The following is an 18,967-nucleotide window of genomic DNA, read 5'->3' as shown; positions in this document are numbered from 1 at the left end:
AGTCGTGAACCCCCAGTTGCTCAAACAGAATATCGGCGGGAGGGGATTTTTCTCCCTTCCTTCCCTCATCACACTTACCAAATGCGGACGAAAACCCCTAAGCCAAGGCGTGTCAACCGTGCCGATGGCTGCGTGGTACCGGGGGTAGTCGGTGCCTCAAACGGGAGACTTCAGGGATAGCAGGCGAACCCTGTCGTACGCAGCCTTACCTCTGTGTGGGGGGCTACACAGGGGCTAGACCCCATCTTTTCCCCCTAGTTCTCTGGTTCGTTCATGGATGAAAACTCAAAGAACACTTCTCCCCCTTGTGGGGAGCGTCAGAAAGACTCGTTTAGCTCTGCAAAATTTTTTATAATCAAAAGAAATGAAAACCTAACATTCACTGCTGTCTCCCCATTCTTAATTAACAAAGCCTTAATAAATCTCATCGGTGAGTTCCAATCGGTTAAAAAATTACGTACAGGTGAATTATTAGTCGAAATAAAACATCCTAAACAAGTTCAACCTATTCTTGCAATCAAACAACTAGGCCCATACCTTTGTACAGTTTCAGCACACTCAACATTAAACTTTTCTCGGGGAATCATTTCGGAGCCAGACCTTCTATTTACATCAGAGAAGGAAATTCTAGAGGAAATGCAAGATCAACACGTAAGTGGAGTGAAGAGGATAACTATCAAACGCAACGGCGAAATGCAGAATACGAAGCACATCATTCTGACTTTTAGTACGCCTATCCTCCCTTCACGTGTCAAAGCTGGTTATCTCTCTTGTCCAGTGAGACCTTACATCCCAAATCCACTACGATGTTTTAATTGCCAGCGTTTTGGACACTCCAAGCTGTCATGCCGTGGTACAGGAACCTGTGCCAGATGTGCTGAGCCCGGCCACGAGAGCAATGAATGCTCAAAGGAATTTAAATGCGTCAACTGCAAAGGAGACCACCCCTCATACTCTAGAAAGTGCCCTAAATGGCTAACCGAAAAGGAAATACAGGTCATCAAAACCATTCAAAAAATATCATATCCAGACGCGAGAAAAATTGTCCAATCTCGTACACCTACAACTGGACTTTCATATTCTGCTGCTGTAAAAAAAGTATTCAACTCCATAAGCACACAAACTGAACCTCCAGTAAACAAAGTAAACAGCAATAAAATACCAAACTCACCTAATGCTATAACTGTAAACACAACCAAATCAAATAAACAAAATAATAGCCCCAAATCTTCTTTTCAGAAAACTAATCAAAATCAACAACAAATAAAAAATACAGATAATGTATCTGTTATTGTTAATCAAAACAAACCATCCAGTCAGAACACGAAAAAACTAATTGAAAAAAAGAAACTTTTACAAACGCGCACAAAAATTGGGGTAGCCTCTAAACAGAGGCCCCCAAAATTTTATAACTTTAGAAAGGAGGACTTTTTGCTTTCTAGCAAGAAAGTAAAATTGACCAAATCACAAATAGAAACACTCCAACAACCTCCTCCCCAGGAGGAGGACGAGGATGTTGACTTTGAAGATCTTCCGCCATCCGACGATGAAGGGTGGACGGACCATCCTCCCTCATGAGCTGCTCCCTCTCCTTCTGGCCGTTTCTCCTTCCTTTTTTCTCCATGGCCCTGAGCATTCTCTCTTGGAATTGTCAGAGTTACTCGCATAATGTCACGGACATCAAAGATCTTGTCGAATATCACCAACCGGCCATATTCTGTCTGCAAGAAACATTTCTGTCCCCTGTTGATAGACCGAGGTTGAAAGGTTTTGACATATACCGCAAGGACTGCTTGTCAGGCGACCGTCGTTGTGGAGGAGTGGCATTGCTAATCAACAATGATTATGCATCTAGCCAGCTCAATACCAACACATCCCTGCAAGCAGTAGCTGCGCGCGTTCACCTTCACTCGCTGTTCACAGTTTGCTCTATATATATTCCACCTTCTTACGACTTGAGAAGCGTGGAGTTGCAGACATTGGTTGATCAACTTCCTCCCCCATTTGTCATCTTGGGGGATTTTAATGGCCATAATCCTCTCTGGGGGAGCTCAGACTCTAACAGCAGAGGTCTAATTATTGAAAACTTTATTGAAGACAACGATCTATGTGTTCTTAACGACGGTGAAAATACCTATTTCCACCTTCCTACACAAACCTACCATGCCATCGATCTAGCAATATCCTCACCTTCCTTTCTGCCACTTTGGGATTTCCAGGTGCAGGGTGGTCTCTACACTAGTGGCCACTTTCCTATCAAAATAACATATACTGGACGCTGCAGCTATCAGCAGCATCAGCAAGGCCGTCTTCGCATTGATCGAGCTGATTGGGCAGCATTTACCCATTTGGCAGAAATAACATCGGAAGACGTGACTGACATTGATATTGATGTAGCGGTAAAGCGAGTAACCGACATCATCTTAAACGCAGCGAACGCTGCTATACCAAGAACCTCTAAAGGCAGGATCAAATATCCTAAGCCATGGTGGAACTCTGCTTGCCAAGAAGCTCAGAAGAAACAAAAAAAAGCATGGAACACATTTCGTCGATACCCGACCACACAAAATCTTGTGACACTTAAACGAGCTCGTGCTGAAGCTCGTAGGATTCGACGGAAAAGCCAGCGGGACTCGTGGCAGGCCTATGTCAGCACAATCACGACGTCCACCCCATCAAAGACCGTATGGGGTAAAATTAAAAAAATTTCTGGCAACTACAATACTTCTTGTGCTCCCATTCTAGAAGAAAACGGCAATATTTTATCAGATCACAAAGAGGTGGCTAACTGCCTGGCGACTCATTTGGGTGACGTCTCCAGCTCAAATAACTACTGTTCTAAGTTTTTAGCTATCAAATCACATAAAGAACAAAAAGTTCTAGATTTTAATTCGAACATTTTTAACCAATACAACACAAAATTTACCATTCAAGAACTACATAATGCTTTACAAAAATCAAAAAACACATCACCTGGCCCTGACGAAATTCACAATAGCATGTTAAAAAATCTCAGCAGGTCCTCTTTAGAAAACATTCTGCAACTTTTCAATAGAATTTATTCTGAACACAGATTTCCAAAATTTTGGAGCCAAGCAATAGTAATTCCTATCCTTAAACCAAATAAACAAACTGATAAACCCGAGAGCTATAGACCTATAGCTCTAACGAGCTGCCCCCCCCCGTGTCCGTTTACCTTGTCGTGGTGGGGGGGGCTTGCGGTGTGGTGAGTTCGGGGCGAGCTCTTGGGAGGAGTAGTGAACCCCCAGTTGCTCAAACAGAATATCGGCGGGAGGGGATTTTTTTCCCTTCCTTCCCTCATCACACTTACCAAATGCGGACGAAAACCCCTAAGCCAAGGTGTGTCAACCGTGCCTATGGCTGCGTGGTACCGGGGGTAGTCGGTGCCTCAAACGGGAGGCTTCAGGGATAGCAGGCGAACCCTGTCGTACGCAGCCTTACCTCTGTGTAGGGGGGCTACACAGGGGCTAGACCCCACTTTTCCCCCTAGTTCTCTGGTTTTTTTATGGATATAAACACAAAGAACACTTCTCCCCCTTGTGGGGAGCGTCAGACTGAATTGAATAGCACCGCAAAATTTTTTATTATCAAACGTTCTGATCCTAATTTAAATTTAACAAAAGTATCCCCTTTTCTCATCAACAAAGCCCTCGTTAATCAAATAGGGGAATTTCAATCAGTTAAAAAATTGCGTAATGGTGAGCTCCTCGTCGAAATAAAACATCAAAAACAAACCACATCCATTATGTCTGTCAAACAAATAGGATCCTATCTTGTAACTGTTACCGAACATAAAACCCTTAATTTTTCCCGAGGAATAATATCAGAACCTGACCTTCTCTTTACACCCGAGGAGGAAATCTTGGAGGAAATGAAGGACCAAAACGTAAGTGCAGTAAAAAGGATTACAATAAAACGCAATGGCGAAATGATCAATACTAAACATATCATTCTAACATTTAAAACACCCGTCCTCCCTCCACGTGTTAAAGCTGGCTATCTCTCTAGCCCAGTTCGCCCCTATATTCCAAATCCGCTCCGGTGTTTCAAATGCCAGCGGTTTGGACATTCGAAAATTGCGTGCCGTGGTACTGACACCTGTGCCAGGTGTGCAGAGCCCGGTCACGATAGTAATACATGTTCTAAGACCTATAAATGCGTAAACTGCAAGGGAGAACATCCTTCATACTCCAGATCATGCCTAAAATGGATCTCAGAAAAAGAAATTCAGGTGATTAAAACAACACAAAAAATATCCTATCCAGACGCAAGAAAACTGGTTGAATCTCGCACACCTACAACAGGCCTTTCATATGCAGCAGCCATCAAAAAGGTATTTAAATCTGCAAGCACACAAACAGATGCAGAAACTGAAACCTCAACTAATCTAAAAACCGTAAACACAACCAAATCAAATAAACAAACTAATAGTCCAAAATCTTCTTTTAAGAAAACTAACCAAAATCAACAACAAAAACAAAAAACAAATACTGTATCTGTTACTGTTAATGAAAACATTCCAATCGCACAAAATTCGAAAAAACTAATTGAAAAAAAGAAAATTGTGCAAACACGTGCTAAAATTGGGGTGGCCACTAAACAGAGGCCCCCAAAATATTATAATTTTAAAAAGGAGGACTTTTTGCTTTCCAGCAAAAAAGTCAAATTGACTAAATCCCAACTACTTCCTCCCCAAGAGGAAGACGAGGATGTTGAATTTGAAGATCTTCCGCCATCCGACGATGAAGGGTGGACGGACCATCCTCCTTCATGAGCCGCTCCCTCTTCTTCCGGTCGTTCCTCCTTCCTTTTTTCTCCATGGCCCTGAGCATTCTTTCTTGGAATTGTCAGAGTTACTCGCATAATGTCACGGATATAAAAGATCTTGTCGAATTTCACCAACCGGCCATATTCTGTCTGCAAGAAACATTCCTATCGCCCACTGATAAACCGAGGTTGAAAGGTTTCGACATATACCGCAAGGACTGCTTGTCAGGTGACCGTCGTTGTGGAGGAGTGGCTTTGCTAATCGCTAATGATTATGCATCTAGCCAGCTCAATATCAACACATCCCTGCAAGCAGTAGCTGCGCGCGCTCACCTTCACTCGCTGTTTACAATTTGTACTGTATATATTCCACCTTCTTACGACTTGAGAGGCGTGGAATTGCAAACACTTGTGGATCAACTTCCTCCCCCATATATTCTCTTGGGGGATTTCAATGGCCATAATCCTCTCTGGGGGAGTCCCGACTCCAACAGTAGAGGTTTAACAATAGCGAATTTTATCGAAGACAATGATCTTTGCATTCTTAACAACGGTGAAAACACTTATTTTCATCTTCCTACCCAGACTTACCACGCAATCGATCTCGTTATATGTTCACCTTCTTTTCTGCCACTTTGGGATTTCCAGGTGGAGGGTGGTCTCTACACCAGTGGCCATTTTCCGATCAAGATAACCTCTACTGCACGCTGCGGCCATCAGCAGCCTCAGCAAGCCCGACTTCGCATTGATCGAGCTGATTGGGCAGCATTTACCCAGTTGGCAGAAATTAAATCTGAAGACGTGATTGATATTGATATCGATGTAGCCGTAAGCCGAGTAACCGACATAATATTGACGGCAGCGAACGTTGCAATTCCAAGAACCACTAAAGGTAGGATCAAATTCCCTAAGCCTTGGTGGAACTTCGATTGTCAGGAGGCTCATAAGGCACAAAGAAAAGCATGGAGCACTTTTCGTCGGTATCCGACCACACAAAATCTTGTGGCACTTAAACGAGCTCGTGCTGAAGCTCGGAGGATTCGACGAAAAAGCCAGCGGGACTCGTGGCAGGCTTATGTCAGCACAATCACGACGTCCACCCCATCTAAGACAGTGTGGGGTAAAATCAAAAAAATTTCTGGCAACTACAATACGTCTTGTGCTCCCATTCTGGAGAAAAATGGTCAACTTTTGTCGGATCACAAAGACTTGGCTAACTGCCTGGCGACTCATTTAGCAGAAGTCTCCAGTGCAAATAACTACTGCAAAAAATTTTTAACAATCAAATCACGCAAAGAACAAAGAGTTCTAGATTTTAATTCAAACATTTTTCATCAATATAACACAAAATTTACATTTCAAGAATTAGATATTGCTTTACAAAAATCAAAAAACACATCAGCTGGCCCTGACGAAATACACAATAGTATGTTAAAAAACCTAAGCAGGTCTTCATTAGAAAATATTCTGCAGCTTTTTAACAGAATTTATTCTAAACACAAATTCCCCAAATTCTGGAGCCAAGCAATAGTAATTCCTATTCTTAAACCAAACAAACAATCTGATAAACCCGAGAGTTACAGACCTATAGCTCTCACAAGCTGCCTTTGCAAAGTAATGGAGCGAATGGTAAACGCCAGGCTCATGTACATTTTGGAGTCTTGCCATCTGCTCTCTTCATATCAAAGTGGATTCAGGCGCGGCAGATGTACCATAGACAACCTACTGCTTCTCGAAACGTCAATAAGAGAAGCATTTCTCAAACGAAAACACCTTGTGAGCGTATTTTTTGACATTGAAAAAGCATATGACCGTACCTGGAGATATGGCATCCTCAAAACCCTGCACGAGTATGGGTTACGAGGTAATCTACCCATCTTTCTCTCTAATTTTCTTAGAGATCGAACTTTTCGCGTACGTGTCAAGTCTGTTTTGTCAGATACCTTCATTCAAGAAGAAGGAGTTCCCCAGGGAAGTGTACTAAGCGTAACTCTTTTTGTAATAGCAATCAACAACTTAATTGAACAACTGCCTCCCGCTGTCAAGGGTACCATGTTCGTTGATGACTTTCAAATTTCTTTCTCTTCATCGAGCATGAGTATCATTGAAAGACAACTTCAAATCGCTATAAATAAAGTATCACAATGGGCAGAGGAAAATGGCTTCACTTTCTCCGCTCAAAAAACCTTCTGCATCCACTTCTGCCGTAAAAGAGGGCTTCACCCTGATCCAAGTCTTCTCCTTAACAATCAACCAATAGCTGTAAAAGACCAAGGAAAATTCCTTGGTCTCACACTTGATAATAAACTTAAATTTATACCGCATATACAAGAGCTAAAAAAGAAATGTTTACTGAAATTAAATATCCTTAAAGTCTTAGCGAACACTTCTTGGGGTGCTGATACAGAGTCTCTGTTAAGAATATACAGGGCTCTTATACGCTCAAAACTGGATTATGGATGCCAAATTTATGGCTCCGCGGCAAAAACCTACCTGAAAAGTCTGGATCCAATACATAATCAGGCACTGCGCATCTGCACAGGAGCATTCCGAACCTCACCTATCAACAGTCTCCATATTCTTGCTCATGAACATTCTTTAAACAATAGACGCCTCAAACTTTCCTTGAACTTCTACTTCAAAACGAAACCTTACACTGATCACCCTTTACACCTTCATATTTTTAATCCATCTAATGTTGTCTTATTTCTTCATAGTCCTTCTGCAACCCCAACGTTTGGGATCCGAATGCGCCAGGTGCTCTTAGATTTGCAGCTGTCAGATTTAAATACTCTTAATAAAATAGAACTAATTGAACCATGGTGCGAAGTAAATATATCAACCATCAATGATCTGGCTAAGTTCCCTAAAGAGACTACCTCTAATGCTGCTTACCAGCAAATATTTTCTGATACAAAATGTAAATATTCTGATTACCATGTCATTTTCACTGACGGATCAAAAGGAAACGAACACGTCGGCTTTTCTACAATAGTGGATGGTCACGTTACGGCAGAAAAATTAAACCCATCTTGCTCTGTATTTACTTCAGAAATAAAAGCCATATCTACATCTCTCCAATCCATAACCCAATCCAATTACAAAAAATGGGTGATATACACTGACTCAAAGAGTTCAGTGGAAGCCATCACTCACTGCAACAATAACAGCCACCCTATTGTCCTTCAGTCATATCATTTATACAAAAATCTTATAAAAAACCAATTTCATGTTCTCTTCTGTTGGGTCCCTGGTCATGTGGGAATTGCAGGCAATGAAGCAGCCGATTCAGCTGCCAGAGCCGCAAGTATCCTGGTTGACGACACTGTCCCTTTTGATGACATTAAAAACGTAATTTCTGAACGTCTTAACACGCATTGGCAGCGGTCCTGGAATCTTAAAACACAAAATAAATTACATTCCATCCAGCCCTCGGCTAAAGGTTTCACATCTTTACAACTTACCAGGAGACAACAAGTATTACTAGCTCGACTTCGCATTGGTCACACAAGGTTCACTCACAAATACCTCTTATGTCGCGAACCAGCTCCAACGTGCATTACATGTAATGTGAATCAGACAGTGTTACATATTTTAAGTAACTGCCCTAATTTTAACCAAACACGTTTTATATATTTTAATAATTTTAACCCCTCTTTGAAGGAGTTGCTGGGGGACCCACCCCACTGCAATTTGTACTCCTTCCTCCAGGAGATTGGATTCTCCCTTTTAATTTAGTGTTTGTGCCGTTAAAATGTGATGTCTTTTTCTTGTTATTCAAGGTGTTTTATCCAACATATTATTTCATACGTTATTTAAATGTTTTTAATGTCTACTTGTTTTTTACTACTTATTTTAAACTACCTATGTTTATAGCTCTCACCTGAAAACACGCTTACTCCTATACTTATCTATATATTTTATCCCAAAAAAACGTTTGGCGCAGTATAGCCCTGAAGGGCTCTTGCGCCATAAAAAATAAACAAACTAACTAACTAACTAACGAGCTGCCTATGTAAACTAATGGAGCGGATGGTCAACGCGAGACTCATGTACATTCTTGAGTCAGACCATCTGCTATCTTCCCATCAAAGTGGATTCAGGCGCGGCAGATGCACAGTCGACAACCTGCTGCTTCTTGAGACATCGATAAGGGAAGCATTTCTTAAACGAAAACATCTTGTGAGCGTATTTTTTGACATTGAAAAGGCATATGACCGTACCTGGAGGTATGGGATCCTCAAAACCCTGCACGAGTATGGGTTGCGAGGTAACCTACCAATCTTTCTTTCTAATTTTCTAAGAGATCGAACTTTTCGCGTACGTGTCAAGTCTGTTTTGTCGGATACCTTCATCCAAGAAGAAGGAGTTCCCCAGGGAAGTGTGCTAAGCGTAACTCTTTTCATAATCGCAATCAATAGCTTAATTGATCAACTGCCTCCTTCTGTAAAAGGTACCATGTTCGTTGATGATTTTCAAATTTCTTTTTCTTCATCGAGCATGAGTATCATTGAAAGACAACTTCAAATAGCCATCAATAAAGTATCACAATGGGCGGAAGAAAATGGCTTCTCTTTCTCTGCTCAAAAAACCTTTTGCATTCATTTCTGCCGTAAAAGAGGTCTCCATCCTGATCCAAACCTTAACCTTAATAATCAACCAATAGTTGTAAAGGATCAGGGAAAATTCCTGGGTCTCATATTTGATAAAAAACTTAAATTTTTACCGCACATACAAGAACTGAGGAAAAAATGTTTATTGAAACTAAATATCCTGAAAGTCTTAGCAAACACATCTTGGGGTGCTGATAAAGAGTCTCTGTTGAGAATTTACAGGGCTCTTATACGCTCAAAACTTGATTATGGATGTCAAATTTATGGCTCTGCAGCGAAGAGCTATCTGAAAGCCTTGGATCCAATACATAACCAGGCACTGCGCATTTGCACAGGAGCCTTCCGAACCTCACCTATCAACAGTCTTCATATTCTAGCACATGAACAGTCTCTTAACAATAGACGTCTCAAACTTTCTTTAAATTTTTACTTCAAAACAAAACCTTACACTAATCACCCACTACACCTTCATATTTTTAATCCATCAAATGTTCTGTTATTTCTACACCGTCCTTCGATGATCCCAACATTTGGGATCCGAATGCGTCGGATGCTGTCAGACCTGCAGCTATTAGATTTCAAAACCTTCAACACATTAAAACCAATTGAACCATGGTGTGAAGTAAATACATCTACTATCAATGACCTCGCTAATTTCCCTAAAGAGACGACACCAAATACAGCTTACCAGCAAATATTTTATGATACAAAATGCAAATATTCGGAATATAAAGATATTTTTACCGATGGATCAAAAGCAAACGATCGCGTCGGCTTTTCTACAATAGTTGATGGTCACGTTATGGCAGAAAAATTAAACCCCTCTTGCTCTGTATTTACTTCAGAAATAAAAGCCATATTTATATCTCTTCAGTCAATAGCTCAATCCAACTACAAAAAGTGGGTGATATACACTGACTCAAAGAGTTCAGTTGAAACAATCACTCACTGCAATAATAATAGCCACCCTATAGCCATTCAGTCCTATCATGTGTTAAAAAATCTTATGCAAAACAATTTTAAAGTCCTCTTTTGTTGGATCCCTGGTCATGTAGGCATTGTAGGCAATGAGGCAGCCGATTCGGCTGCCAGAACTGCAAGTATTCTGGTTGACGACCGTGTTCCTTACGCTGACATCAAAAACGCCATTTCTGAATCTCTTAATACGCATTGGCAGCGGTCTTGGCATTCAGAAACCCAAAACAAACTGCGTTCAATTCAGCCCTCAACTAAAGGCTTTAGATCATTGCCTCTCACCAGGAGAGAACAAGTTTTATTAGATCGACTTCGCATTGGTCACACTAGGTTCACACATAAATACCTTTTATGCCGTGAACCAGCTCCAATGTGCATAACTTGTAATGTCATTCAGACAGTGTTACATATTTTAAGTAACTGCCCAAATTTTAATCAAATACGTTTCAAATATTTTAATGATTTTAACCCTACTTTGAAGGAGTTGCTTGGGGACCAACCCCATCGCAATTTACACCCCTTCCTCCGGGAGATTGGTTTCTCCCTTTTAATTTAGTGTTTGTGTTGTCATTATGTGATTTCGTCCTTTTTATATTTTTCAAGATATTGTTTTATCCATTTTTTCTTAATATGTTTTTAGCATTTATATGTTTTTAAGGTGTTCCTTTTTTAATACTACAACTTGAAGGTTTATGCTTTTACTTCAAAAAATACTTTGTTTTACTTTTTTGATTCATTTTTAAATGAAAACTAAAAAAAATATAACAAAAAATCGTTTGGCGCAGTATAGCCCTTAAGGGCTCTTGCGCCATAAAAAATCAACTAACCAACCAACATGCGTAAATAGATGGTCTGAAGCGATACTTATTCGTATCTATCCGAACGTTTGTCGTCATTTCTTCGACGATACTCTCGCAGCAATAATCGATCTGAAATATAACTCAGTCGCTTTTCAATAATGAGGAAGCGCCAACGACTTCGGAGTTTGTAGTAGTGACGTTCGGATCGGCCATCTATAACAAAGAAATTTGAAAGAGAAGATTTGAGTTATGGTTTGATTGTTTAAAATGAAATTCTAAGATGATGACTCGAAATTTATATATCGTACGATTTTTCGCAAACCAAATCAAAATTCGTCAAAAAATATTATTTAAAAAAAAAAAATAAAAAAATAAACATTTTTTCTCAAACTTTAAACCTATGAAAATTGATTGAATGGATTACAAAAATAGTACTCTGTACTTTCAGTTATAATAATTTCTAGTATTTTAAAGTACTTTAAAGATTTGCAAAAATGTTCAATTCAAACGGACGTGTATTTCAAAATAAATCCAAACGGTTAAAATTATGGAACACTCATAAATGCCTTTTTTTTACAATTTTAAACTAATTACAAAAAAAAATAAATAAATAATTTGTATTTTCAATTTTTGCGACGAATATACATTTGATCTCTCGCACAAATCTTGAAACCACAAGTAGGACATTTCTTTTTCCTGCATAAACACTAGTAATGAAATTCATGTTCGCAGTCAAGAACAAATTAATCATTTTCCACCTTTTTACAACAAGATGAACACTGCGATTGGGAAACGAGAGTCGGTTTTGGCTTCATACATTAATTGGCCATATTGTACCAAGATTTCGTTCAAACGACGCAATACGAGTCGATTTATGTCCTATTATTAAAAATGACCATTCTTCAACCCTTAAAAAAAAAAAATTTTTTTTTGGTGAATTGTTCAATACGATTCTACGGGATATAGAAAAAAAATGACTGAATGGATTAACAAAACGATAAAAGATCTCGGAACGTAAAAAATTGTAAATTTAATTTGCATGTAAATATGAGCGTGTTCCCGTCTAAAAACCATTTGTCTTATCGTTACAAACTAAAAGAAAATGATTGAATGGATTAACAAAACGATAAAACAGCTTGGAACGTAAAAATAGTAAATTTAATCTATTTATTTTGAAGACACACAGAGTAAATACAATCGGATTACTTCGATCCACATGAGGTCGATTAAAAAAGTAAATAAATAAAACCATATCAAACTACGAAACGAAACACACGAGAAAAAAAACGTATCTTTTGTGTAAATTCCAACCACATCGCTTAAATAACCAATATTGAACACATATATATATATATATATATATATATATATATATATATTTATTTATTTATTTATTTTAAAGAATAAAGAAAAGGAATCGATATTTTCTTCCTTTTCTTTATTTATTCGAATACATAATCAAAAATGAATTCAGAAAAACATTTTGCATCAATTACAAATTTAAAAAAAAAAAATCATGTAAAATTATTCATTATAAAGTAATACAAATTAAAAAAAAACATGTAAAATTATTCATTCAAATAAGAAACCATATCAATCCGTACCTTGTTCGATATATGTAGGTATCAGAGTATTCGACGAATTAATTTTCATTGTGTAGCTATTAAATACGTCGCCCGACGTGAAAGGTTCCGATGAATTTAGTTCTTCTTGGGGTACGGGCATCGATGGTGAAGTTTCCGGTAAACTATCTTTTCCGTTATCTCGAATTTCGATTTGCGAAACGCCGATTTCAATTTCATGTTCTTCGATTTTTGCAGGTACGTGACAAGGTGTGGGTGGAAATTTTCTTTTTCGAAAGAATCATTCAACGCATCGTTGTCCATGAGTAATCGTTCTTGAAATTCCTCTTCATTATACGGCGGAGGTTTCTCGAAGACATTGATTTTTTTTTTGATTCGGGAGTAATATATACGACGATGGGTGCCATAGATTTCACGATGATTGCACTACTATTACTAGTAGTAGTAGTAGAAGAAGAAGTAGTAGGATAATCGATGGCCAAAACACGCGTATCGTTTTTATAAAGTTGAAAATGACGTTCACAACATTTCAGCAAATGTCCTCCTTGAAGCATTTTCCTTCCGACGTTTAAAAATAACTTCTACAGAAGACGCACTTTTGTAAAAGATTCATGCGATGCACATATTTGAAATGATTTTCATAACCTCCCAAACGAACGACACTTTCGCATATTGGACAGAGAGTTTTGTTACTGGCATTTCCGCTAACGAAACTTCGAAACTTTTTGTAATCCATGCTATACACGTGAAAAAGAGAGTACACACAAACCAGTCTCGAATGAAATGCGAGTGAGATGAGAAAGTCCGTTTTATTATACAATCTTTTATCAAAGTTGAGACCAGCGTGCGAGTGACGAGATTAATAAGATATCCGGAGACGTGCGTCGAAAGGAAGAAGATACACGACCCCCCCCCCCCCCATTGACCTATTTTATAAAAAGGTCAAACTCGAAACGCTCCCTGACAAAACCGAAAAACCATAATGAGAAACGATAATAACAAACACTTTTACGATGTCTATTGTACAGAAATCGTAACGAATCGTACTCGATCATACGAATCGTTGAAGAGAGCGTAAAAAAAAAGAAATATTGACTCAAGAACAGAAAATGATAAAAATGGTTTGTACAGAACACTCTTTGTTTTAAACATGATTAAAAAAAAAAAATCAACACAACGTGTTTAGAGTCCGGTTCCTTTTTAAAATTCAACATTTTGAAAACTTTTTTTTTTTTAATCTTCTCTTCTTGGTTCGTTATACGGTATCGTAGAAGATATATAAACTTGTAAATGGAAAGCTTTCAGGGCACACATAATGAGAGAAATGACGACGATACACGATACGATAGATATTTTTACGAGTCCTCTCACAAACGAGTCCAGAGTACTAAAATCATCGATTAAATCGTAAATGAGTTGACGGTTGAAAAGTAATAAAATTGAGAGAAAGACTTGCAAAAAATAATGAATCGACGAACCGATCTTGTTATTTTTTTTCCCTTCGACAAAGATTCGAAATTTGTAGAGAAAAATGGGATATAATGAAAATTACAAATCGTTTCTTTGAAAAATATACTTACTTTATTTGATCACGCCGCCCCATCTTGAGGTTTAATGTTTTGGAACTAGCAAGGAAATAGGCCGATCGTATAGTTTTTAAATAAATACTTTATTTGGACAAATAGGGCAGGACATGAGTGTGCATATGTTGGTCTCACAATTCAATTTAAAGTTTAAAGTTAAGGGGGAATAGCTGATGGAGATTTACTCACCCATATTTTCAAGCCGCTGCATCTCTCCAGCGTAGTTCAGCCTCCTCACCTCGAGTATCCTTAACTAACTCTGAAATGTCTCTCTCTCGGAAAATCTGGAATGGAATCCGCTCTCTAATTTGAATACGTGGAGTTTTATTCCCAGAAAAGCGACCCTTGTCACCTCAATCTTTCCCGAACTTTCAACTTCGCCTTGATTACGTGTAGGGTGCGGCGAGTTACACGCGTATATAATCCAAACATTCCTTAATTGATTAGAAAGTTCTACGTGACTTTCCCAGCACGTGAATTACATGAGCTTCCGAAGGTTACGAGTTTAATCTTATCAAGACCAAATAGAGGGAACATTCCGGAATGGGAATGAAAGATGCAAGTTCCCTTACGTGTTTTTAAAGTTAAATGATTCCATCTAAAAATATCCGCGTATTCGAATATCAAGTCAGTTAGTTTTTTTTTCACCTCTAAAGGAACATTAGTTAAATCAAAATCCTCTATTTTTAGTTCCCTTCTTCGCTTGTCCGTAATATTTTCCTCCGTCTGAACATCGATTTCCGGTTCAATTTGAGCAATTTTCATTCCCTTATTCAAATGAAGGGTTTTGTGGGACAAGTTATTTATTAGCAACGGTACCGTACCATCGGAAGTGACGGTAGAAATTGCATGATGAATTTCAATATCGTGACGAGTGATTAAGGGTGTTAAAATTATATCAGTGCCAATAGGAATTTCATTGTTTAATTTAACTTTTGCTACCGTCGATTGAAATGGTTCAAGCTTGAGTTTGTTCGATAGCTTAGCATAAGTATCCTTAAAGAGCACATTAACGGTTTGACTAGCATATTTGTATATCTCAGTTTCACCCCCTTTAAAAGAAACAACCTTTTCATGGAAATTAATTTTGCATTGAAATGCAGTGAGAAAATCAAACCCAAGAATAAAATCATAGTCAGAGCAAAAATTATTCTGAGTTATTAAAAATTCATGACGAAAGGTGTTGTTACTTATAGAAATTGAAACTAACGCAGAGGACCTAATTTTAATTTCATGCCCATTTAAAGTTCGAATTTTGATATTAGGACTAGTAGGTGCAGTTTTTACACAATTTGGCGACAATAAATGAAATGCTTTGCTACTCAAAATGGATTTGCTTGCCCCCGAATCTAAAAGCGCCCAAAACTCAGTATTCGCTACCTTCAGAGCAATGACAGGTAAATTAGAACTGCTTGTTTCATAGTCCGCTGAAATAAAACAACCCCTAGAAGTTTCAGGAAGCCGGCGGGGATTTATCGGTTCCTTGGGTAGTTTAAAAGATTACTATCCCCGGAGACTGTGTTTCTCGCATTTCCCCTATCTGCACCACGAGTGAATGACCTAGCTTGATAAGAAGGGCTGAAATTTTCCCTTTCCAACTCAAACGGCTGATGCGAGTTTTCATAAGATCTGTTTGCAATGTTTCGTGCACCTCGATTAGCTCCCCTTACTCGCGAGCGATTGTAGCGATAATTATTTGAGTATGTTTGATTAGGCTGAAACCAGCAAGAACGCGATGGGTGGTTATCGCGGCCGCAGTGAATGCATGACTGATGTCTCAGATAATTTCTCTGATGGTTACGCGGGCTTGGGTAACGGGGAGGAGGCGATTGCTCCTGTATGCTCATTTTTTGTATGTGGTTTGTTAGTGTACTAATCATATGATTTGAAATTTCTGCTTGCTTATCAAGGATTTCTGTTAGCTTATTTTGGATTGCACTTTGGGGTTCTATTGCACAATTATTACAGTTTCCGGTATCATCAGTGAACTGCATATTTATTTCATCCAAGAGAGCATTTTCAACTGCTTCCTCAAATGTGGATGGATTTCTGTTGAGCGCCAACCGTTTAAGAGGGGTTTGTAATCCCTCTAGAAATTTTGCTAGTTTTGTCTGATTTACAGTTGGTCCTGCGTCTTCTTTGCTAGAATTTTGAAGGCCAAAATAATTCACCGTTAAGTTTGAGACCCTCGAAGAAAAATTTCGCACCGACTCGCCGGGATTTTGGCGACAGTTGGAGAACTGTTGCTGCCTATGACTTAAGGTCGTTCTATTTTCGAAAAATTTAATAAACTTCTCTTTAATGTTTGAAAATAGCTCCTCATTAATTAATTCTGGATCGTTCATGAAAAACTGTAAAGCTGGACCCTTTAATTTACTTTTCAAAACTGCGATAAGTTCAGAATCATTCCATCGTGCAATTTTCCCAATATCCTCTAAGTTTTTGACGAAATACTCCACATTAGTAAAAATTTCTCCGTCAAAAATAGTTACTAAATTTTGATATCCGGCTATCTTATTTGGATTAGGTAGAATAGGGTTTTGTTCCATTCCGGGAACCTGGTTCTGTTCTGGCGTGTCTGGCATAATTGAAATTTACAATTTAAGAAGGAAAAGTACCGAAAACTCACTAAAAAAACTCGTGCGAGGGGAAATAAATATGCATTTCAGAACGATCTAAACAAACTTTTAACACATACACAAATAACAAAAGAAAACCATAAGAGAAACTCAAAAGATTTTAGGTGACACATAGCAATTTTTCAAATTGTCTAACTGTTCAAAATTATATTGAAAAGTGAAAACACCACATGCACATTTGTTCATAACGGCAGAAAGTGTCCGTTACAGGATTAATTGACAATCAAGTTATTAATTTGTTTGTTGGTTCGGAACCAAGTTGTCCCTTATGGGGCAAATTGTCGGACACGGCACCAAGTTGTCACGCCGCCCCATCTTGAATTTTAATGTTTTGGAACTGGCAAGGAAATAGGCCGATCGTATAGTTTTTAAATAAATACTTTATTTGGACAAATAGGGCAGGACATGAGTGTGCATATGTTGGTCTCACAATTCAATTTAAAGTTTAAAGTTAAGGGGGAATAGCTGATGGAGATTCACTCACCCATATTTTCAAGCCGCTGCATCTCTCCAGCGTAGTTCAGCCTCCTCACCTCGAGTATCCTTAACTAACTCTGAAATGTCTCTCTCTCGGAAAATCTGGAATGGAATCCGCTCTCTAATTTGAATACGTGGAGTTTTATTCCCAGAAAAGCGACCCTTGTCACCTCAATCTTTCCCGAACTTTCAACTTCGCCTTGATTACGTGTAGGGTGCGGCGAGTTACACGCGTATATAATCCAAACATTCCTTAATTGATTAGAAAGTTCTACGTGACTTTCCCAGCACGTGAATTACATGAGCTTCCGAAGGTTACGAGTTTAATCTTATCAAGACCAAATAGAGGGAACATTCCGGAATGGGAATGAAAGATGCAAGTTCCCTTACGTGTTTTTAAAGTTAAATGATTCCATTTTCATAAATGCTTAACGAGCGTCGTGACAATTTCAATCGGCCTCTCCATTTTCTGCCGATTTTTAATCATAAATCGATGTTTGTTTGTTCGGTTTTTTTTCGAAACATCGCCTGTCTTTTTTTTCTCACATTTTAGTCTGCTTTCGTTCGTGGGATTGCATCGGGATAATCTCGGGAATCGATCGATTGTTTTCCGTCGAGTTCGATTTGGCTCTTATCCTGTTTATCGCTTCGATTCGTCTTTCTTTCAAAAGTCGAAACATTTGTGAACTGTCTTTGATTAAGTTTTAATTTAAAAGTTTGAATTTCGCTATTCAATCTTGTTTAGAAGACTGGAAAAATAGCATTTGGTATTAAACAACATTGTGATAACTGTTCTATAACATGTTATTAAAGTTATTACCTTCCGTATTGGTATTGGTTAACTGTATTGCATTGGGTGGATTCAATTGTCTTTCCACAATAGTAGAAACAGCACTCATTGAAGGTTCTTGTAATACAGTTTTACCAGAATTAAGAGGATCAAATGCTGGTCGATTTTCGCTGATAATTAATAAAAATGTTACTTGCTAAATTATCATTTATATCAAAGTTATTAATAGAGTCACAATTGGTCGCTTCAGTAATTTGGTAGTCTACAATAGAAGATGTTTCTTCTTTGTTCAACAGAAACACATTGGCATCACAGGTTCTTGTATTGAAATGTTATCATTTGATGGCAAATCCGTACATTTTTCTTTTCCATTTTTTTTTAAACGTAGAATTTGCAGCAACTAATCAGATGTTCACCGTTTCTCATTTTGCTTCCGGCTTGCCGTGTTTCTTTTAAGCACCAAATACATCTAGTATACGAATTTATTTCCTAAAAATGTAAAAAATGTTTCTCCAGTGAAGAAGTTTTAATGTTCTGATCACGTTCGTCACTAATTTGGAATTGAAGACGTTCATCGTCAGGGTTTTCCACAAATGTTCTTCGATCTCTGTTCGCAATTTGGGATTCCGGTTTTCGAATCGTATGAGACGATTCTTGTCGGTGGGAAGACGACACATTTTTTCTTTCAATTCGGGCAAAAAACAGAAGAAAAATGAAAC

At 38.4% G+C, this 18,967-nt stretch overlaps 1 protein-coding gene across 1 annotated transcript; it reads right to left on the bottom strand.

Annotated features, from left to right (window-relative positions):
- Nucleotides 1-11,317: 11,317 nt before the first annotated feature.
- On the bottom strand, nucleotides 11,318-16,927 carry LOC129230139 (uncharacterized). The gene is made up of 2 exons (XM_054864543.1): nucleotides 16,013-16,927; nucleotides 11,318-11,389 (listed from the first exon to the last, which is right to left on the bottom strand). The coding sequence occupies exons 1-2, from the start codon at nucleotides 16,925-16,927 to the stop codon at nucleotides 11,318-11,320; spliced, it is 987 nt and encodes a 328-aa protein (XP_054720518.1).
- Nucleotides 16,928-18,967: the final 2,040 nt, after the last annotated feature.

This window comes from Uloborus diversus, chromosome 9 (genome assembly GCF_026930045.1).
Source record: "Uloborus diversus isolate 005 chromosome 9, Udiv.v.3.1, whole genome shotgun sequence".
NCBI classification, from domain to species: domain Eukaryota; kingdom Metazoa; phylum Arthropoda; class Arachnida; order Araneae; family Uloboridae; genus Uloborus; species Uloborus diversus.
This window is presented reverse-complemented; position numbering and strand designations above follow the sequence as displayed.